This window comes from Eumetopias jubatus, unplaced genomic scaffold (genome assembly GCF_037043125.1).
Source record: "Eumetopias jubatus isolate StellerSeaLion01/CBP00866 unplaced genomic scaffold, mEumJub1_p1.0 scaffold_10, whole genome shotgun sequence".
Lineage (NCBI taxonomy): Eukaryota > Metazoa > Chordata > Mammalia > Carnivora > Otariidae > Eumetopias > Eumetopias jubatus.
Window position 1 is genome coordinate 12,759,352 of NW_028274816.1, and position 22,678 is coordinate 12,782,029.

Genomic DNA, 22,678 nt, shown 5'->3' on the forward strand with positions numbered 1-22,678 from the left:
CCCACCTCCTGCACCGCCATGCCCTCACTCATTTGGACTTCCCACCCGCATGCACTCAAACCCTGCCAGCTTGTTCTGGGGTATCCCCATGTACTTGGCTAGAGCCAAGGCAGAGGTATTATTTAGAAGTCTCCTTGGCTGATTCCACTGGGGACACCCCCACCTCACCCCCCCTTTGGCCTGTAATAATCTCGCACACCATGCACTGTCCAGCTAGATTGCCACCTCCTCTGTGAAGCCTTCCCTGACTCTCACCAACCACAGACGGTCTCCTCCCATTACATGCAAAGTCAGTGCCACATGGCTCGCTCCTCCCGGTTCTATACTTCATTCATGGGTGTCATCTCTGTTTCTGCAGCCCACCCTGCAATTTCCTGTGGTTTACCTTCTATCCCTTAGACCCTTGCTCCTCAAAGTGTTCTCTGGGGATCAGCAGCATCCCATCACCAGGGAGCTTGTCAGAATGCAGAATCCCAGGCCTCACCCCAGACCAGATGAATCAGACTCTGTATTGTACCAAGGTCCCTGGAAGATGTATAGACGTTAAAATGTAAGGTGTGCTAGTCCAGAGATGGCCACCAGGTACTTGGGGAAATACTGCTCAATCACTTTTCCTTACCGCTTTTCATCCTCTGACCTACTTTATCAATATTTATCTCACCCCTGCCCGCGTGAGAACGTAAACTCCCTAAGGCCAGGGTTTGATCTGTTGTATTCACTGCTGCGTCCTCGGTAGACACTCAGTACAAATTCACTGAATGGAAGAATACGCATTTAAAAAATCTCCATCTTCCAGGATCATTTCCCTGTTGAGCAAGTTCCGACTGGGATTCCACGAAGTTCACGTCCTTCCTGACATCAACCAGAAGCCGCGGGCTGAGCAGTAAGTTCTCTGTGTTGACTTACTTCCCAGGCAGAAGGGCCCGCTGTGTGCCCCACACACCCCTGTGTCTGGTGAGCCTCGGGCAGAGGCTCTGTCAGCCACCTGGACAGGGCTCAGGGGAGGAAAGAGGAAGGGGAGGAGTTTGCAGCCCTTTATCTTCCCTGTCAGGGTTTCCTTCTTTGCATATCAGAGCTCTGGTCTTTGCCAGAAACATACCTGGGCTGGAGGACAGTGAATGTTCACATTTGTGCTTTCCTTAGAGCAAGTGTTTTAAAGCAGGTGCAAGTCTCGGCTGTTCTGCCACTCGAGGGAAGGCAGGTGTTTCATCCTCAAGGGACCCCACCGCCACCCACCCCCAGACCTGGGGGGAGGAACGGGGGGGGGGGGGCGCGGTCTCTGGCTTCACACTTCACACTGCTTGCTACTCATGAATTTCTAAATTTTCTCCAGCACCCTGAAGGGTTGTCATAAAGCAGTGGTTCTCAAACTTCGGCCTGTGTCAGAATCACACGGAGGGCTTATGAAAACACAGCTTGCTGAGCCCCGCTCCTCCCGCCCCACCCCGCCCCAAGATTCTGAGTCAGTAGGTCCCGGATAGCGCCTGAGAAACTGCATTCCTAACAAGCTCTCAGGGGCTGGTCCCGGCACTTCACTTGGATAACCACTGTCTTAAGGACAGTCTGTATAAAGTGCTTAACACAGTATCCAGCCCCGAGTCAGTGTTCAGTAAATGCTGGATCAATGGCCTCTGCCTCCTCGTGGCTTCTGAGCTCTAGACCTTGACCTTTTCATGAGGTCTTGGCTCCACTACAGACTTGCTTCCTTCTCTAAGCCTTGCCTAACTGAAGTTCTTGAAAAAGGAACTGCGACTGGCCCAGCTCAGCCCTGCCCATGGGGCCCAGGAAGAGGTTGCCGCAAAGCCTCTTTCTTGGCTACCTTTGCTCCAGTTGGCCATGACCGGGGTTAGCAGAGTCACATGCCCAGAAACACATGGCTGGAGGGCAGGGGCCATGGCAGAGGCACATCCCTTCCACGGGGCTGAAGGATACTGGAGCAAACAGAACCGAAGGTGCAAAGGCCCTGAGGCAGAAGCGTGGCAGCCACAGCCCCTGATGTTATTTCCATGAACACACTGGTGCTGGGAGTGGGGAAAACGTTGACGGGTCTGGGCCATAACTCTCCTCCTCCCCCCATGCACCAGCAAGCTCACGGACTTTAAGCAAATCCCCATGTGAACTTCTAGCTAGGCTCAATGGTGGGTCCGAAGGGATGATGACTCACCTGCTCAATGATTCAATTCACTAGTCTGAAACTTAAGACATTTAAAATCGGGCTTGCTTTCTGTAAATCCATGTACATGAGGTTTCCCAGCCCTCACTCTCCTCGGTAAAGTCAGGTCCGTCCCGATCTCTTACCTCTCCCTTATATTCCCCATTGCCTGGAGAGGGCAGGACCTAGTCCGCGGTGATGGACATCGGCTCCTACACCGGCCCAAGTGCAGGCGGGAGCAATCCAGGGCCACGGGAGGAGTGCAGTAGAGACACACCAGAAAGCACGAGAGAATGCAGCTGGGCTGTCTCTATTGGTGGAGGAGCAACAACTGAAGACATCTGGGCATCCTTCCCCATGGGAGGAGCTCGAGAGCAAGCCCACAGGCCCCATGCAGCAGCCCTGATCTTTAAAACCCCAGCCTTGGCCCTCCTCTGCCTTCACTTCCTGGCCTGCTCTCTCCTCCCTCGCTCAGCCAAACTTCTCCAAAGAGATCGACACTCTTTGCAGCCACTTCCTTACGGAGATCCCCCTCGCCGGTGTCATCACTGGCCTCCGCCTCCCCCACAGAACCCCTTTCTGGCTCATCTTCCTCTGCCTCTCCGCTGCATCCCACACAGGTTCCCTCTTGGGACAGTTCTTCCTTTAGCTTCGGAGGCTTCACCCTCCACAGGATTCCTCCTACCTCAGCCACCCTTCTTTCAGTTCCGATTGCTGGTTAGTCCTCCTTTTCCTGAGCGACACTTGCCAGTATCCTTGAGATTCGGCCCTGGACCTTTTTCTCTTGACTCTTCCCCAGTGTGAGCTCCTCCGTCCATATGGCTGCAGCGGGTTTCATCTGAGGGCCGACCAGTCTGAATTTCTATTTTTAATCCTGTAAGACAAGTCATACAGAACAGCCTCCAGCAGTTCCCCATCTCAGGGCAAACAGCGAAGGCCTGCGTGGTCTAGGCTCCCACACTCGTGTGTCCTCACTCACCCCACTTTCCTCTGCCCTCACCTTGCTCTCGCCATACTGGCTCCTTTGCTGCTCCTCAAAGAGACCGAACACACTTCTGCCTCAGGGCCTTTGCACCTTCAGCTCTGTGTGCTCCAGCACCCCCTGGCCTGTGAAGAGCTGGCTTCAGAAGGACAGCCATCCTTCAGCTTCAGGGAGGCCTTCCTTGCCCCAAATATTTCCAGTCCTGGTACTCGGTTTGTGCTTTCTTCATAAAGCTCGTGATCTAGATTTGCCTGTTTATTGCCCAGCAGACGGTGAGCTCCGTAGATAGAGGACATTGTAGGGTTTTTTTGTTCACTGGTATGTAGCGCAGAGCCTGGCGCAGGATAGTTAGTGCTCAGGAACCACCCAGGGAACGGTTGGCGGGGTGGGGGTAGATCCCAGGCCAGGCGTTGTGGACAACTTACAGAAGTTCCGTGGCATGCCAGACCCAACGGGTCAGTGCTGATTTTTACATGGAAGCCACTTTGATGTAAACCACAGCGGCAGAATGCGTTCAACCTGAAAAGCATGTCCCCGTGGCGCCCATCTCCGTCTCCCTTGGGGGACCTGATTGTCCTGGAAACTGGCTGTCTCACCCGGTCTCACCTGCTCTCTCTGTCCCAAGCACCAAGCGGTTTGAGGACATGATTGCACCCTTCCGCCTGAATGATGGCTTCAAGGACGAAACCACTGTCACAGAGATGAGGCGGGACTGCCCCTGGAAGATCTCAGACGAGGAGATTAACAAGAACAGAGTCAAGGTACCCGAGGGAGAAGGGCCTGGCTGGGGTGGGGTGGGGGTCAAGGCGCTCCTCTGGGTCAGGGCCACGTGCCCCATCTGTCCTGAGCTTCCTTAACCCCCGCCCCTTGACCGGCCTGCTCCACCATGCCCTGGCCTCTGAGGTATCCTCAAGCCACAGACGCTAGGTAAATCAGCTGCGGAACTCAGAGCCGTTCGTGGCATGAGTCACGGCCCGCTGTGGCGATGGACTGGTGGGAGCTCTCCCTCTTCCCCTCTATGCCTGGTGGAAGGGATTCATGGCACAGGTGGCAAAGGTCAAGGTAGAACTTGCACTGTGGGCCAACAAAGCTGCTTGAAGATTCCCCTTAGCCTGCAGGCCCCACCCTACATGTAGCCTAAAATCATGGCCACCCCCGCCCAGACAGCGTCTTCTAGATTCTTCAAGGCCTAAAAGAGGGTAGTGGCTGCCATGGCCACTTGAAGATGGGGTGAGCAGTTCTGCTCCCTGTGCTCCGGGTCAGTGGTCCCCCACCCCCGCTTTGCCCTCAGAGGACATTTGACAATGTGTCTGTCTGCCACTGGCGAGTGGGGTTGCTCCTGTCACTTAGTGAGTAGAAGCCTGGAAGGCTGTTAAACATCCTACAACTCACAGGACAGTTCCCCCGACGAAGAATTATTCCCCCCAAAATGTCACCAGTGTAGGGTCTGGAGTCTGTGAAATCACTGAACTCACTTCCCCAATGTTTTCCATTCTCTCAAATGGGGTGTCCTCCCACAATCAGACTCTGAGTGTCAATCACGTCTGAACAATCTGGAGACAGGCCTTGGGGTGGGAGGGAGTCTCCCCCACAACCCAATCTCACATAAGCTTTAGGGAGTTCTGATCTGTCAGCCCTGAGACCCTGCCCCAGAGGGCTCACAGCTCCTTGGAAAATGCTGGATAAAGTGTAGTGTCCAAAGAAGGGTCTGGCCTAGCCTGTTATGGAGGGGGAGGTGGCACATTCCGCCTCTGCTCTGAGTCTACCTTATCAAGTGCCTTCCGAGTGCTGAGCCCTCCTCAATATCCGCGTGTTTTTGCGTGGGTTATCTCCCTCGGTGCTGCCCACATTCCCCGATACGATAATGGGATTATTGTACCCATTTTACAGTGAAGACAATGAAGCTCGGGGAGGCCACGTGCTTTGCTCGGGTTCTCTCTGCTGTGAGCTCTCAGGGCTGAGATGTGGACCCAGCTCACCCCACACCACAGAATGTGCTCTCTCTCCCAACAAATCCCCGCCACCCCCAGTCATGGAAATGAGGTCTGGCAAAGAAAAGCCAAGGAGGGTTTCCCGAGGAGGTGGACTTGGCACTCTGTTACCCTGAGGGTCCCCTTCCGTCTCGGAGGAGGGAGAGTCTGTAATACTTGAGGGGGAAGAATTCATGCATCTGGTCTGAAATGTTTCAAGACGCCCCTGGGCTTGTCGGGGACCACTCTTGAGGATGTGGGCAGTGACCCCGTGGCTTCTCCTTGTTCCAGTCCCTCCGGCAGGTGAGGCTGAATGAGATTCTGCAGGATTCCTCCCGGGATGCCGCTCTGGTGGTCATGTAAGTAGCCACTGCTGGGAAGGGAAGGCTGTCCCCAAGGCCCAGGATGTCCGCTCTGGGAGGGGGCTCAGGAGGTGCACGCCGGCTGAGGGCCCGAGCCCTCCCCTGTGAGGCGGAAGGGCCCAAAGCTCCAGGGAACGCTGCCCAGGCGGCCTGTTGGCATGTGGCTGGGCCTGCCCCCGCTCGGCTCCCCTCACCTGAGCGCCATTTGGCAGAGGTCTAGGACCTCACCCATCTCCGGCCTCGCCGGCTCCCCTCCCCACCATTTTCCCTTGTTCGCCACCTTTCCCTGCCAAACTCAGCTTGGCAAAAACGACCCCGCTCATTCCAGAAGAAAAGCGATTCCTGGTTGTTTGGGAATCACCCAGGCCTCTTTGGCCATGGGCCACCCCCGGCTGTGGTGGGTGCCAAGCCTGGGCAGCGGCAGGAGCAGAAGCTTGCTGCGCCAGGCTCCATGCCTCACGGGCCCTCGGCTGCGGCCACCTGTGGCCCGCTCTGAGCCACTTCTCGTGGGTCGGGGCCGAAGCCGAGGAAGTGGAAGATGAGGGCACAGGTGGCAGTGGCACAGGGGGTCCCAGAGGCCTAGAGGGAGAACACGGGCAGCCGGGCCCGCTGACTCCCCTCTCCCAGGGGAAGCCTAGCTCAGAGGGAACGGGAATACTTGGCAAGGCCCATAACTGGCCTGGCTTTCCTGAGGGCTAGCCACCTGGGAATTCCTCAGGATGGCCCCGAAGCTGGCAGAACCTGTTTTCTCATACCCTGAAACCAGGATCAGGCACACCACTGAGGGGCCCCAGCGCCAAATGAAAAAGTGGGACCCCTTATTCAAAAAGTATTAAGAATGGCAAGAAGGCAGCAGTGGAGGGTGGAACCCAGCATGCGACCCTTCTAAGTGTTGGCGGAGGGGAGCATGTGACTGCACAGCTTGCATGCCCAGGAAGCCGGCTCTGCTCCCTGGGGCTCTTAGGGAGAGCATTTTTTTGGTACAAAGAAGTGCTTTGTGTTTCCTTGACGCGGGAACTGTGGTAAGAGAAAGGGCTGCGTTTCTCTGCAAGCCTCTGGCCAACACCCAGCAACCTAGGGCAAGGTTGGCCTGGGTTGTGGACCGGGTCAGAGTGCAAGACAGTGGCTTCATCCCGGGACGACTCCCCAGACCTTTCCTTGGGTATGGTGCCTGGGATGTGCCAAGCCACCTCTTCACGAGGGCCAGCCCCGTTCCGAGAAGCAGGTTTGCGCTTTGTCTCTGCTCACCGTGCGGCCTACTCTGCATCTCAGTCTCCCTGATTATAAAGAAGGGTTAAACCTAATTATGTCCAAGGTTGTCCTTTTCACACCAACATGCTATGATTTCTGAGGAAGAAAAAAATCCTCCCCTGCCTCAGGAGGAAAGATAAAATTACACTTTCCAGCATTTTGAAGAGCATACTCAGACCATTTTCTAGAGCAGGTTTGGGGCAGAACTTGGTTGTTTGCTGTCTACCTAATAACAGCAGTTTATCTGATTAATGGCCTATGTTTGAGTTCAGCTTCACCCTCGCAGCTGATAAACCAGCCTTATAAGATAATAAGCTGGCCCAACAACCTTTGCCTAGACGAGCAACCTATTTCTGGTCTCCCTTTTGGGACTCGATCCCTCTTTTCCTATAAAGACACCCTCCTCAAAAGCAAATAATAATTGAAATAATAATAATCAACTTCGCATTTTATTGATTGAGCCACCCTGGAGACATGGGGCCTTAGTAATTTTCAAAACTCTGTGCAGTGGTTCTGTTTTACCCCCATCACCCCCACAACACACACACTTTGGAGAGAGGGAAACTGAGTCTCAGAGGAGTCAGGCAACTTGCCCAGGATCCCACAGCCGTGAAGTAAGGATTGGGTTTTGAAGCCTTGGATCGAGGTTAGGGCCAAGCCTGCCTTTCTTTGTGGCCAAGAGATGCAAATCTGAACAAAAAGTTCCTCTCTTCTGGAGCGGCTTTACTTCTGAAGATTTGTAGCTGCCAGTGCGCGTATCCTGGGAGCAGGAGTTGGGGGTCGTTGGCAGGTGCCGGGGCAGAGTGCAAAGGGAGCCTGTCCCTCGGACGGGTGGATGGGTGGACAGGTGGACAGCCTCTGCTGGGGAAGGGGACATGACGCTGAAGCTTGAAAGGCCAGAGCAGGAGTGACGGGTGTCCCCTCGAGAATGCAGCCACCAGCCCCCTCGCAGCCTTTGAAATTTCTGAACTCAGTGCCGGAGAATGACGTAGGAGTTCCCGGAGAGCTTTGTCGACGATGTAACCAAAACTTCAGCACCACTGTGAAATCAGGAAAGTTTTGTTTTGATCTTTCCATTTCCCTTTCTCCTTGAGAGTCACTAGACACAAACATGTTCTAAGGCAACGCGAGCTTTATGAAATACCCCTGTTCCTGCGGCCTTTCCCCATCCCGGGGACCTTGCTTTTCTTTTCTTTTCTTTTTTAAATATTCTTATTTATTTTAGAAAGAGAGAGAGCAGGGGGAGGAGCAGGAGAGGGAGAAGCAAACTCCATGCTGAGCGTGGAGCCCTACACGGGGCTTGACCCCATGACCCTGAGATCATGACCTGAGCCGAAACCAAGAGTCAGATGCTCAACCGACTGTGCCACCCAGGCGTCTGGGGACCTTGCTTTCTTAAAGGAGGGTGGAGGTGGTCCCAAGGGAGGCTTCGAGGATAGAATTTTAAGCAAGGGACAGGTGTCCAGGGCCCCCTGTTGGCCTTCTCAGTGAGGGTCGCTGTGAGCAGAGGCATCTGGGGTAGGACAATCCCAGGACCTTGGTTGGAGTCCCAGCTCTGCCGCTCACCAGCTTGTCGCTTGCTGCTGCTAAATTGCAGTGTGACAATAGCTTCTTCCACGAGGAGGTGCTTGCCAGGTGCCGGGCACTGCAGGCGCCCTTTGTAGGCTCTGACCTCTTTAAAGCTCACTAACAGCCTCTGAGGGAGGTGTGTGTGTCCTCACCTCAAGGAAGAGAAAACAGAGGCTCAAGGCTGCAAGCCACCTGCCAAAGCCACGTGAGCCACGTGGCCGAGGAGGGACAATGCCGCTCCCACAGCTGCCCTGCGCCCAGAGTCCCGGCAAGGTGGCCAGGGTCGCTCAGCGTCTTCCTTTCTGCCTGGTGCCCTCAGCTGGAAAGAAAGCCAGCGCTGCAGGCCCTGCCCCGTTCCCAAGGGTTGTGTTCAAGTTCAGATGCAACAGTGGCCAGGGATGTCCTGTAGGAAAACGGACTGCAAAGGGCAGCCCCAACTTCACGTCCCGCCCGCCTGGCCTGGGACTTACTGCCTTGTCCTGGAGTCAAGAGCAGGTCAGCTGTGGTCATCCTGAGGCATTTTTGGAATCCCAAGATGGTGAGAAAGTCACCTCCTGAAACAGCCGTGATGATATTGGCTGAATGGTGGCCCCAGGGCACCTCATTATCTGCATGACTTTGCCATGTGGACAAGGGCCCTCCCAGGGCAAGGGTGGAGTACTGGTCCCAGGGCCTCGCATACATGGTGGAAGGCAGGACAGGGGTACTCAGCTGAAACGTGTGAGCAGATCACATCGTCGTGATTCAAGTGGCCTGAGGGGGAGAGACCCCCGCCACTGTATCAGACTGCGTTCTAGACGCAGGGAAAGGATAATGAGCAAGACAGACCTGGCCTGAACATACGGTCGACTGGGGGAGACAGATAACAAACAAATGAAAAGAGGGTCTGGAGAGTGGGAAGGGCTGTGAGGACAATGAAACAGGGTGCTATGATAAAGAGAGACAGCAAGCCTGCTCTGGAAGGGGGTGATCCGAGAAGGAGGTGCAGGTGAGCCAAGGCCTGGGTGATCTGAAGGAGCCAACCAGGTGGAAGGTGGGAGACGCTGCCTTCTGGGTGGGGAGAACATCACATGCAAAGGCCCTGGGGCAGGAGCAAGCTTGCCATTTTTTTTTTCAGGAATGGAAGAAAGCCATTATGGCTGTAGGGTTGTAAGCGAGGCCGAGGGTAGAAGGAGGTGAGGTTGTGGATGTTGGTGGAGACCAGATCATGTGAGTCTTACAGGCCATGGCTCTGTTTACACCAGCTTTGTAGCTGAAGGTACATTTGGAGTTGTACTTTTAAGGAGAGCGGGAGGTCGTTCTTAAGGTGGCTAGGAAGAAGGAGCGCTGAAGGAGTCAGTAAACAGAGTTTCTGATCAGAAAGAGAATCACAGGCTGGGCTGTGTGGGGAAGGGCTCCTGCTAAGTGTTTATTTGCTGCTTCTTCCTGCTTGCAGTACCTTGCCTATAGGGAGAAAGGGGAAGTGCCCGAGCTCGCTGTACATGGCCTGGTTGGAGACACTGTCCCAGGACCTCCGACCTCCGGTCATCCTGATCCGAGGGAACCAGGAGAACGTGCTCACCTTTTACTGCCAGTAACTCCAGGCTGGACCACGCCTGCCCACAGCTGAGGGCACCCAGGACATCCACCTGTCTGTGGGACCGACTCTCATGTCCTGTTGTACTTTAAGCATCTGATGATCCGACTGAAGAAGCTGGTAGATTTCCAAACTTTGGCTGAGCCCCACTCCCCTGGGACAGTCCTCTGGGCTTTGCTTTTATGGGCCAGAGAAGTAGCCGATGAAGTTGTGTGGAAACTTCTCTGGTGGATCCATTTTCCTTTTAAGTTTTCTTTTGATCTCGATTACAGTGAATTAAGATTTCAGTCTTTGATTTTTTTTTAAAAGATGTTATTTATTTATTTGAGAGAGAAAGAGCACAGGAGTGTGGGGGGGAAGGGCAGAGGGAGAGGGAGAAGCAGACTCCCTACTGAGCGGGGAGCCCAATGATGATGATGATGATGATGATGATGATGGGCTCGATCCCAGGACCCCAGGATTATGACCTGAGCTGAAGGCAGACGCTTAACCCACTGAGCCGCCCAGGCACCCCCAGTCTTTGATTTATATGCAAATTTGAGTCAGAGTGCTGAGTGTGAATGTGGCAGTTTCTAGGCCGCCAGTCAGGGGGATGGGCGTCCTCCTGCAGCCCTTAGAAGGAGGAATCACAGGGCCCTTCAAGCTTCCATGATGTAAATTTCTTTAACCACTTCTCACTCTCTTCACTTTCAATAATGTGTCTTCAGCCTTCAGGTTGGTTCTTTGGTAGATCAGGGACTTTTAAACCCATTTAGGCTGCAACCCACAGTAAGAAATATCTTTTATGTTGATACTTGAAACAAACACACACTGAAACTATAAATGAAACAATACTTACTCTTACCATGGGTGATGCACTCCAATATTTTCTATTATATTTCTTTTTCTCTTTTTAATGTGGGTTGCAATCCACGAATGGGTGGTGACCTGGGATTTGCAGAAAGGCCGTGTTGGGCATCACTGCCATTTCCCCAGCATATCCCACAGAGAAGGAAAGGGAACGAACAGAACACATGAGGAGGGGTACTGATGGTGGGCATCAGTCAAGAAAGAGCTTCAAAGGAGGGGCAAGATTCAGGGTGTCTCATGGAAGGGTGTTGACTTTCAGGTTTGGCTGAGGATGGAGGGTGGAGGTTTGGTTAGAGATTCAGGTTTGGTGGGTCAGGAATGGAGAAGCAGAGAAGAGGCATAAAGATGACCAGATTGGCAAAGGATCAGAAAGGTCCACACTCCACCCAAGTCAGGGAAAGAGAACAGGGGGGGAGGAAGCAGCAAGAGACGGAGGCAGAGGGGGCTGCCGTGGGGGGGGGGTGTAAGATGGGGGTCGGAGATGAGAAGGAACATGGGGAAGATGAGCCTGGCCCAGGTAAGGGTGTTTTGATACCCCCAGAGTGTTTGCACCAACCGAGCTAGGACACAAGAGCAGAATGTGCATTAAGAAAAGTCCAGTGTCGGTGGGTAAGGCTCCCTGGAAAGGCATTTCAGCTCTAGACGCACCCCAGCAGCTTACAAGTAGGATGTTGGGGGGCTACGACTGGCCAGGCCTTCTTGCAATAGCCACTTTCTTCAGGGTAGACGAAGGAACGAGGCATCTTTGGGTCTGGTAGGCTCCCTCCAAGCCCATTGAAGTGTCCACATGGTCATGAAGGCAGAGATCTCTTTCTTAGTGTCAGGACCCAAAGGACTTCGGTGCCTCGCAGGTACCCTCGCTGCAGAGACCAAAGGCTCTGGGCTCCCAGGCTGTTAGGGGCCCAAAGTTGTTTCATCCATCTGGACTTACTTGCCGAGAGTGACCAGGTGCCTGGCTGAGCTTACCGGGGATGGCTTCTTGGCTCCTGACGGACGGGAGGGCGGTCCTGCCTCTGAGCCATTCCATAGACCTGGGATCAACCCGCAACTGCAGATAGGCAAAGCCTCGCTCAGGGATTGCCTACCTTTCTAGAGCCACATAGAAAACTATTCCCTGAACAAATAGTTCGCAAATAGATTGGGGAGACCCTGATCCAAGGTTAGAGAAGGCTCTGGCTTAGGGCATTAAAACAAACCAACAAACAAAAAGACTAATTTTTACTCTCTTGGAAACTGCATTTTGAACAATAACAGCTTTGGGTTTTGTTTTGTTTTTTAAAAGCCTTGAGTTAACAGTAAGGTCAAAAACAATGAAATGAATAAAAAATATGTCACTCAGTCAACAGATTTTGTTTGTTTTGGAACACACTGTTTCTCAACTCTGCTGAGTGTTTTGAAAAAATTAACTGTATTGTTTTCTCAACCCTGGATTGAACTTTTCCCTGAACTCCCACTGGTCCTTTAGGTCATAACAGCAGATCTCCATGTGAACATCCACAGGAACCGCTTACGTTCCCTTTGCCTCTCTTGCCTGTGTTTGCAGATGCACAGGGAACTCGTTTTCTTCTGTCTTGATAAAAGCCTCTGGGTATTCTCATTCTTGCCTCAACCCGAGAGGTGGAGGGGTTAAATGGAAAGAGTCACGGCCTGGCTACCAAGAGGCTTGGACTTGAGTCTCTATCTCCCCCAAAACTGGCTGTGCAACCTCAGATACCTCTTAACCCCTCTGAGCCTCTGTCTGTGACAGGAGAGAGCCGGACCAGAACAGGTGTCCCCAGCCAGCTGGCCTGCTGATGACTGTGGTTTGGCCCACACATGGTGGATCAAAGTCATGGGTGCTGGGGGTAGGTTGGAGAACACGTTCTTCAGCCACGCTCCACCCTCAGCCACTACTTCCTACTGCCCTGCCTTGGGATGGGCTGGGGTGGGGGGCCCTTGAAAGCCCTCCGATTCATTGTTTGGCCCATAGAGCAGCAGAATGGTAATAGATTTCAGTTCCCAGTGTATCTCTCTCTCTCTCTCTCTCTCTCTCTCTCTGCCTCTGAGTGATAAGATCCTCCACCTTCATGAGTTTCAGCAGTGGAAGGTGTTTCCCGTATAGTCTTTCCTTGCATTGTGCATGGAACGGGGCCCAGCAGCAGCCAGCAGCCATGCTGGCCACCCCCAGCAGGGGCACCTCACCCCTGTCCCCTGGGAGCCACTGTCCAGTCAGCTCTCAATTTTCTCCTCAGCATCTCAGCCTCCACAGTTCACATCCTCCTTCGGTTCCTGCCCAGACTTGTGGTGGCTTTGAAGTAGGCACTGCATGGCCCATTTTTCACCCAATAGGCTTGCTGAGTTCTATCCCCCAGGCAGAAAGCTGTGGGCCTCATGAGCACATGGAGAGTTCCCATTTGGACTGGATTCCCAGGCCAGAGCCTGGCCTTTCTTGTGTGGTGAGGGAGAGGTGAGTTTTACAGGGATGAAGCTAGCTGGAATGTTCCAGAAGAACCACCTGGCTGGAAGGCCCCCAAGCGCATGCAAAGCAGCCAGGTTTCGCTTGTAGCTATGTTTAGCTCAGGAAGTCACAAAAAATGCTGCTAAATTCAAAAGTGTTCACAGAAGCAGGACCCAGGAAGGCCCAGCCACTGCTTCATTGGTAATTCTCCGTTTGAAGTGAGGGTTAATCTTATGATTGAAAACACAAGCATCATATAAGTGCCACTTCCTAAAATGGAACCAAAACAAATTCAGTTTCTAAAAATGCCATGTGGGTAGAGCCTTGTGAAGAACCACCTGGCTGAGAGGACAGACTGCAAAATGTCATACAGATGAAGGACCGTGTCAAGAGAGAACAAGTGTTTTTCGTCCCAGCTTATAAGAGAGTTACAGTTAGAAAGCTCTAAGGATGTGAAAGAGGGAGCAAACACGGGAGATCAAGGGAATTAGGCTAGTCTCTCTAGAGAAAATGGCATTTAGAATAGGTGTGAATGATTGGTAGGATTCTACAGACAGAAAGGAGGGCTGGGGTTGGGTCCTCCCAGGGAGCAGGAGTAGCTCGAGCAACGACCCGAATAAGGAGAGCCCTTGTTTGGAGAACAAGAAATAAGCCAGTTTTCCTGGAGTATGAGGGCTGTGGATGTGGAAAAATAAGATCAGGAAAGTAATAATGTAGAAGGCCCCCACTCTGAGGCTGAGGAGCTCATAACTGACTCAGAGGCACTAGGGAGCCACTGAAGGTGAAGGGGCAGATCTGAAGCTTAGCTGGTCAAGAGATGGAGGAGGCTGGAAGAGAAAAGGCAGGGTACCCAGGGAGGAGGCTGTGCAGACTCCAAAGGCAAGTCAGCAAGGCCCAACGCTCTAGGAGTGGCCGAGGGCACAGAAAGGAGGGAGGAGTTGGAGGAAAGAATGTATAAATGGTACCTTCCAGAACTAGGAATTTCCTGGATGTATGTGTGGGTAGAAATAAGGCCCCAAAAGTTGAGCCTGGGCAGCTGTCAGATGGGGAAACCATGTACTATGGAGGGCAAGGTAACAGGCTTTCTGCTGGAAGGACAGAGAGTAAGTGGGTTTGGTTTTGGATACCTGATGGGTGAACACATCCCAGTGGGCAGAATTGTGGTCCTAGAGCTCAGAGAGCTCGGGTGTCCACTGTTAGCTGGGTGCTCTTTGAGAACAGAGACCATAAGTAAATTTGGGAGTCACACTCATGAACAAGAATATTGAAGCCAAAGTTTGAGTGAGATCACCAAGAGAGAAAGTACAGAGAGTGGAGAGGGTTGCAGGCTAGACCTTGGGATGGGCTATATTTAGGGGGCAGGAAGAAGCAGGGGCAGCCAGCAAAGCAGCCCAAGAACTAGCATTGATGGGGCAGGAGGAAAACCCAGGTAACCAAGCTCTCAGAAGACACCAGAGAAAGGGTCGAAGAAGCAGAGCGGACCCTCAGGGCAGCTGTCTGCAGAGGGGCTGAAGCTGCTAAGAATGCTGTTGAATTTGGGTACTGAACATCACTGGAGCTTTGCAGAGAATAATTTGGTAAAGTGGTGAGTCAGGGACCAGGTACTGAGGAATAATTTGTAGAGAGAAAAGGAAAGCAGCAGACATGCATATAGATCTTACACGTGAAGTTCTCTCCCCAGCAATGGAGAGAAACATAAGGAAAATCAGGTGGGAAAAAATGAGTTGGAAACGTGAAGGAGAAGCAGATTCCAGGGAAGGTGTTCTGATTATTATTATCTTAGGGTGTGTATCAGCCAGTACAATGCTAGGCTATGCTGCAGTAACAAATTATCCTCTAAATGTTAGTGGCTCACATGGTAAAGTCTGATTTCTCTTTTACAAATATCTCTGTGCTGGTTAGGCAACTCTTCGGGGCCCCTCTTCTCCAGATCACCACCCAGTGATCAAAACTACTCCCATCTAGTGAGGACATCACCTCAGCCAGTAGCTCCCAACTCACTGAGCAAGGGGAAAGAGAGCTGGAATGTCGTGCACTGGCTTCCAAATGCTTCAGCCCAGAAGTGACGGGTTACTTCCACTGGAAGCCCATTAGCCAGATCAGTCCAATGGCTCCACCTAACTGCAAGAGTGCTGGAAAATTGGGGGGAACATCTGAATATTCATTGAGCAATAAATGTCTCTGTTACAGGGCGGGGTGAGTAATAGAGACCTGGATGTATTTATAGGTCAGAGCAGAAAGATTTAGAATGCAAGGAAGAAATTAATGGACCAAGAGGTAGTAATGGGGAATCAACAAAATGCAGGGGGATAGTTTGCCCACCAGCTGGGAAGGCATAGCTGACGTCTGCCAGCCCAAGGGTGCAAAACTCTCAGGACACTTGCCCTTGTGACTTGCCCTGGCAGGGCTCCTGAGCACCAGGGCAGAAAGCGAACGTGCAGAAGGCAGGTGACACATTCCCCAGCAATGGGGCTAGGCAAGCAAAAAGAATGGAAGGCCAAGGCAGGAGAGAGTCAAGGAGAATGATAAAAGTACATGAGCTCCCAGATGGTTAGAGAGGCCAGAAGTGAACTGCAAGAGTTGAGAAGATTTTGAGGGGCTGGTAGCATGAGGACAGAAATGGTGCTCAGTGGGAGTGGGAGAGAGGGAGGCACAGAAGAACACGGTGTAGTTTGTGGTCTGTGGGTGTGCACTTCAAAGCGTGAGATTCTGCAGGAGGTAATCATTTTCAAGCAAAATCTAGAGTGTCCACCATTTGACCATGAGATCTATGAAGGTGGTAACTGGGGTGAACTTTTGGGTTATTGGATGGTAGTGAGATCTAGAAGTCTCAGGGGAGGGGCCGGGACAGCTGGAGGGTACTCAGGGCAATGGCTGTTTACCAACTGGCATGGGATATTTCAATATCTCAACTACTGAAAGAGGTGAATGAGCATATGTCAGCCCCGATGGCCACCATGTCTGACCCATCTTTGCACCCCAGCACCCGCACAGGGCTTGGTGTTAGAATGTATCCTTCAGTGACATCTAGTGCCTTCACATGGTTGTGTGGCCATCACCACCATCTAGCTCCAAAACATTTTCATCATCTTGAAAAGGAAATCCGAGCCCCCTAAGCAATCCCTCCTCACTAACCCATGGCAACCACTCATCTGCTTTCTGTCTTTATAAATTTGACTCTTCTGGATATTCCATATAAATGGAATCATGTACTATGGGACTTTTGTGTCTGGCTTCTTTCACTTGGCATAATGTTTTCAAGACTCAGCCGTGTGGCAGCAGGTGTCAGGACTTCATGCCTTTTTGTAGCAAAATAATATTCCATTTTGTTTACCTATTCATCAGTTGATGGACATTTGAGTTACTGCTACCTTTTTGCTATCGTGAGTAGTGCTGCTATGAATATTCATGGGCAAGTTTTTGTTCAAACTCCTGTTTTCAGTTCTTTTGGATATATACTTAAGAGTGGAATTGCTGGGGCATATGGTAATTCTATGTTTACGTTGTCCAGGAAATGAACCCTGGATACATTTTTAAACCGCGTAAGGGCCGAGTTTAGAAGTGCACCCACCATGCAGTTAGCTATCAGGCCCATTGCTGGCCCCAATCATCAATCTTGACTGGCCATCCCCTTGGTGTATGGCCTTGAACTCCCCTAGGAGTAGTCAAGAGACAATTGGGGTTTTCAAAAACCAGCTCCGTTTCAATTTTCTTTAAATAAAAGGTATGTAGGGGCGCCTGGGTGGCTCAGTCGTTAAGCGTCTGTCTTCAGCTCAGGTCATGATCCCAGTGTCCTGGGATCGAGCCCTGCATCGGGCTCCCTGCTCAGCGGGAAGCCTGCTTCTCCCTCTCCCACAAGCCCCCTGCTTGTGTTCCCTCTCTTGCTGTGTCTCTCTCTGTCAAATAAATAAATAAATAATCTTAAAAAAAAAAAAAAGGTATGTAACAAGCACTTTTAAGAGTTCAGCACGCAAGAGTTATCCTGAAATAACAGGAAGTGGGTGTCACACTCCTCAAAGTTTACAAACCACAGTCTGAGATACCTCTTTCCTTGATCAAGCAAAGACACTTCCCTATCACTGGCCACATCACAAGGGAGGATTTGCCTCAAGGGCTACTTCTGGTGAAGAAAGCAAGCTGCTTCCCGCTGGGCTTAGCATGGGCACAAGAGTTGCTGTGGGATGGATTTCATGAGTATGAAACAGGATGCCCATTTCCTGGGCCAAAGAAGATGGCATGTGTGTGGCCAAATTGGGACTTCAGAAATGACCATAAAAGGCAAGGTTTCTGGCTGGAGCTTGGGGGCATCTCTAAAGTCCCAATAAAATGAGAGTTCCAAGAACAAAGTATAGAGGTACAGCAGGGCCTAAACCCCAGATTGTTTAAAATAAACCACGTGCTCTGTCCGTGACCTTTTGCCTGTTCAGGATTTGCAAAGGCCCCTTCCAGACCTTCACAACCCAACTGTACAGTAAAACAGATCTTGACTCCTTCTTCCCTTTCCCCTTCTCAGAATTTAAAGATGAATTAGGTCTCGGCAGAGAAAGCACCACGAAAGTGCTACTATGATTAAGTTAAAAAATCTCCATAGTCCTTTCATTTCCACATTTCCAGGAATCTCATTGAAGAATCTGGATTTCCCTTTAGCTCACTGTATTTCTTTTTCTGATCTGCTTGAATTTCTGTCTTTGACAGACACAAAATCCATATTGTATGATTTCATTTATATGGACTTCCAGAACAGGCACAACCGACTGGGAGTGGCAGAAAGCCCATCCATGATGCCTGGGGCCAGGACAGCGGGGGAGGGTGAGCGGGTTGACTGGGGAGGGGCACTAGGGAAAGTTTTGGAGTGACAGGAATGTTCTAGATCTTGACAGTGATGTGGGTTACACAGGCAAATACACCTGCCGAAACTCTTTGAATGGTACACCTGTGATCCGTGTATTTTACTGTATGTAAATTATACCTCAGTACAGTTAATTAAAAACTAATAATTGCAAAGAGTTACTAGCTCTGTGACCTTAAGCAAGTTCCTTATACTCTCCATGCTTCAGTTTCCCCAGCTGTACGATGGAAATAATGATAGCATCCTACTTCATAAGGTCGCTGTGAGGAGTAAATGAAGGCATCATGCAAGGTTCTCGAAGCTGTGTGTGTGGCGTGTGTAAGCACGCCACAGTGTTCACCATTAGCTCCACTCATGAGCCCACCTTCGTTCCCTCCCTGCTTTATTTCTGCAATGTTTTATTTTCCATTTTTCCCACATTTCCTTTCTTGGTCTGTTCTAGTGCTCATCCACATTTCCCCTTGAATGAACCAGTTGGTCTTCTGGCCCCAAGTCTCTCCCCCTCAAATGCAGCCTCCGTGATGATATGGATCCACAGATTGTGATCATGTCTCTTCTACTGCTCGAAAACTTCCCGCTGCCCGCAAAAAAGGCCAGCTCTCAAGGGTGACCGTATAAAGTCTTTCCGGAGGTGGTCCCAAGAATTCTTTATAGTTTTACCTCTCGCTGAAGTTATCATTACTATTATTTTATTTTAAAAGATTTTATTTATTTATTTGACAGAGCATGCGCGCACACACAAGCAGTGGAGAGGGGCAGAAGGAAAGGGAGGAGCAGTCTCTTTGCTGAGCTGGGAGCCTGATTCAAGGCTTGATCCCAGGACCCCGAGATCATGACCTGAGCCGAAGGCAGACACTTAAACACCTGAGCCACCCAGGTGCCCCTCATCACTATTTTTTTTTTTTAAATAAACCCTGTACTGGGGTGCCTGGCTGGCTTAGTCATTAAGCGTCTGCCTTCGGCTCAGGTCATGATCCCGGGGTCCTGGGATTGAGCCCCACATAGGGCTCCCTGCTCAGCAGGGAGCCTGCTTCTCCCTCTCCCTCTGCCTGCCGCTCCCCCTGCTTGTGCTCTCTGTCAAATAAATAAATAAATCTTAAAAAATAAAATAAACCCTGTACTTACTGTCAAACTTGACCAGTGGTTTCCAAACATGGCCGTTGAACCAGTACCAACTTGGGTGCATCAGGCCCCATTTGATAGGCCTAAAATGGGACCTAGACACCCATCCTGGGTTTTTTGTTTGTTCCTTTACATGTTTCGTTGAAGCATAATGTGCAAGCAGGGAAAGGCATAAATCCTAAGTGACCAGCTTGATCTGTTTTGACAAATGTCTGTACCCGTGTAACCCACACCCTGTCAAGCTAGGACATTATAACAGCGCAGAAGTTTTCTTCATGCCTAGTGGTGCGTTGGTAAAAGTTTAACAACTGATTCCCTGGGATAAGAAACGCTCTGCTTTGTAGTGTTTGCTGATCTCTGTGGTGTAAACATTCCCAGCATGGCCAATTTCAAGCCATCAATATGACGTCACTGAAAGAGTTGTCACTGAAGAGGCTCACAGTTGGTCTTGGGGCCATACCAGCTGACTTGGACACACCACTGCTATGTCCCTTCCAAGTCAGTCTCTGCTGGCCCCATTCCCAGGCAACCATGAATCTGTGTTCTGTCACCATAGATTAACTTTGCTTATCCTAGAGTTTCATATGAATGGAATCTTATAATACGTACTCTTTTTGTCTGTTTCTTTCACGCACTGTGGTTTTGAGATCCATTCATGCTGCTGCATGTATCAGTAGTTGTTCTTCTTTTTATTACTGAGTAGTATGCCACTGTATGGACGTTCTGTAGCTTGCTCACCCAGTCTCCTGGTGACGGACAACAGGCCGTTCCCAGTGTTTGGTGCTATTATGAATAAAGCTGCCATGAACATTCTTGTGCAAGTCTTTCATTTCTTTTGGGTAAACCCCTGTGATGGTAATGGCTAGGCTGTAGATAAATGTGTGTTTAACTCTATGAGAAACTGCCAGACCGGTTTCCAAAAGGGTTGTGCCATTTTTATAGTCCTATCAGCCACATATGAGAGTTCCAGTTGCTCCATATCTTTGTCAATACTCAGTGTTGGTGTTGTAGGGATCTTTATTTATTTACTTATTTATTTGGAAGACAGGGAGGCGGTGTGAGAGGCAGAGAGAGAGAGAGAGAATCTCAAGCAGGCTCCATGCCCAGCATAGAGCCTGATGCGGGGCTCAGTCTCACAACCCTGAGATCACGATCTGAGCCAAAATCAAGAGTCTGACATTTAACCAACTAAGCCACCCAGGTGCCCAGGGACCTTTACTTTAAAAAAAGAGTTCCTTGGGTGATTTTGTTTCTTAGCCAGGTTCAGTTTGAACCTGGACTGGTTTCAGTTTGCTAAATACTAATGCCTAACATTTATTGAACGCTTCCTGCCTGGATCTGTCCCAAGACCTTCAGCATGTTCTATCATGTAAACTTCACAACAACCCTATGAAATAGATACTATTATTCTTCCTATTTTGCAGAAGAGGAAAATGAGGTACAGAGAAGTAACTTGCTTAAGGTCATGTAGCTCTCAAGTGGCAAAAGCTAGGTTTGAAAACAGGCAGCCTGGCTCTGGGACCATGAGTTTAACCACTGAGTTAATACTTGCCCATTCAAATTCTGTACACAGTCATTCTATTGGGCCTAATCAGTAATTGCTGACATTATTGTTATTCAAATCCCACGCATACTTCAAAGTCCAGCTCAGATTCCACCTCTTCAATCAAGTTTTTTCTTGACTTCCCCTCTTCTCCTCCTGCCGCTATGAAATCCCTCAGTGTAATCATGAGTCCTTCAGAAATGTGGGAGACTTTTGGGTTGTCCTTTATTTCTGTATTTTTGTACTGTCTTATCACCCCCTATTATCTTTGTAAGGTTACTGAAAATAGGGTCACTCCATGTTTATCTTTCTATTCCTGGCATGTTTGTGGACTTGAATTTAATGTTTTTCTAAATATGCTATAGGCAGAACCACCAGGGTCCTTTAAGAGGAGCTCTCTTATTGGGAGATAAAAGGGAATCACAGAAATTAGATCGCCTTTTCCCTAAGGGAAAAAACACACCCCTTTACTTTCTTAGCGATGGAAGTGGATGTGCTGTCTTAAGGGGTCCTGATGCTTGTCACTGCAGGCTAGAGGAGACCATGCCATGTGGCATACTTAATTCCCCAATAAAGTCATTATCTCCTGCCTGGCTGCCTCCTTTAAGGCTTCTGCTTATTTTATATGACCTGACCCCACCGGTCAGCTTCTAGCTAGTTCCAAGACTACCAGATCATAGTCATTTTCTTCCATCTTATGTATGAAAAGCAGGACCAGCTACATAATTTGTGAGGACCTAGTGAAAAATGAAAATGCAAAACTTCTTGTTCAGAATTTATTCAGAATTTCGGACAGTAACAGCAGAGCATTAAACCAAGACTGGAGTTGCGTGTGACTGCACGGGTCCCACACCTGTGAAGCCAGCTGTGATGAAAATAGACAAAACCGTCCTCAGCAGACAAAAACCAATCACAGAAATCTGAGCATGGGGACAATTTATCTCTAAAGCCCTCCACCTACCTTCTTAACAAAAAGACTGCTGAAAAAGAAGTCACCCTAGTTCTGTGTTACATTAAGGCTGACTGTTATGGATTGAATTGTGGAAAAGGATGTTCAAGTCCTGACCCCCAGTACCTATGAATGTTGACTGTATTTGGAAATGTGGTCTTTGCACATGATCAAACTAAGATGATGTCCGTAGGGTGGACCCTAATCCAATATGACTTGGTGTACTTATATAAAGGGTGGGGTGGGGTGGGGGTGCCCCGGTGGCTCAGTCGGTTGGGCATCCCATTCTTGATTTTGGCTCAGGTCATGATCTCAAAGTCATGGGATTGAGCCCCCTACCCTCCTCGGGTTCCACGCTGGGTGGGAGGAGTCGGCTTGAGATTCTCTCTCCCTCTCCTTCTGCACTCTTGTGCACTCTCTCTGTCTCGTAAGTAAAAATCTTTTTTTTTTTAAAGGGTGGGGGGGATTGGCACACAGAGACAGACATGCATGGAGGGAAAATTATGTGAAGGCATGCACACAGGGAGAACACTGTGTTATTGTGAAGGCAGAGATGGAATAATGCTGCTACACACCTCAGAACTCCAAAGATTGAGGCAAACTACCAGAAGCTAGGAGAGTGGCATTGAACAGGTTCTCTCTCAAAGCCCTCAGAAGGAACAAACCCTGCCCAACACCTTGATGTCAGACTTCCAGCCTCCAGAACTGTGAGACAATACATTTCTGTCCTTCGAGCCGCCCAGTTTGTAGTACCACACCCACTAACCAGACCAGGCTCCTCCCGTCAGCCCCCTGCCCTTGCCCTTGCCAAGCTCCTGACACCTGGATAAACAGATGTCCCAACAGGACTGGACTAAGGATGGGGCCCGCACAATGTCAGTTTTGTTTTTCAAGACCTTTTTTCCTACAGAGGGGAGGGAGGAAGGTTGTCTACATCAGAGACACCTTTTAGAAAACTCAGAACCTTCCCATCCTGGTCTCAACCCCAATTTAAAGGAAGCATGTATTAGCATCCTATAAAGCGAGGCCCTTTCCGAGGGTCTCCCAGCCTAAGTTGGACTGTGTGG

The 22,678-nt window shown here is 50.4% G+C and overlaps 1 protein-coding gene across 4 annotated transcripts in view; it reads left to right on the top strand.

Moving 5' to 3' along the window:
- SLC12A3 (solute carrier family 12 member 3) overlaps positions 1–11,102 on the top strand; it is a 36,137-nt gene extending 25,035 nt beyond the window's left edge. For all 4 annotated transcript variants that reach the window (XM_088027383.1, XM_028094677.2, XM_088027384.1 and 1 more), the window contains exons 23-26: positions 797–883; positions 3,760–3,895; positions 5,396–5,463; positions 9,722–11,102. In XM_088027383.1, coding sequence (XP_087883509.1) covers positions 797–883; positions 3,760–3,895; positions 5,396–5,463; positions 9,722–9,863 — 433 coding nt within the window. In that variant the 3' untranslated portion in view covers positions 9,864–11,102. The remainder of the gene's footprint in view (positions 1–796; positions 884–3,759; positions 3,896–5,395; positions 5,464–9,721) is intronic.
- Positions 11,103–22,678: the final 11,576 nt, after the last annotated feature.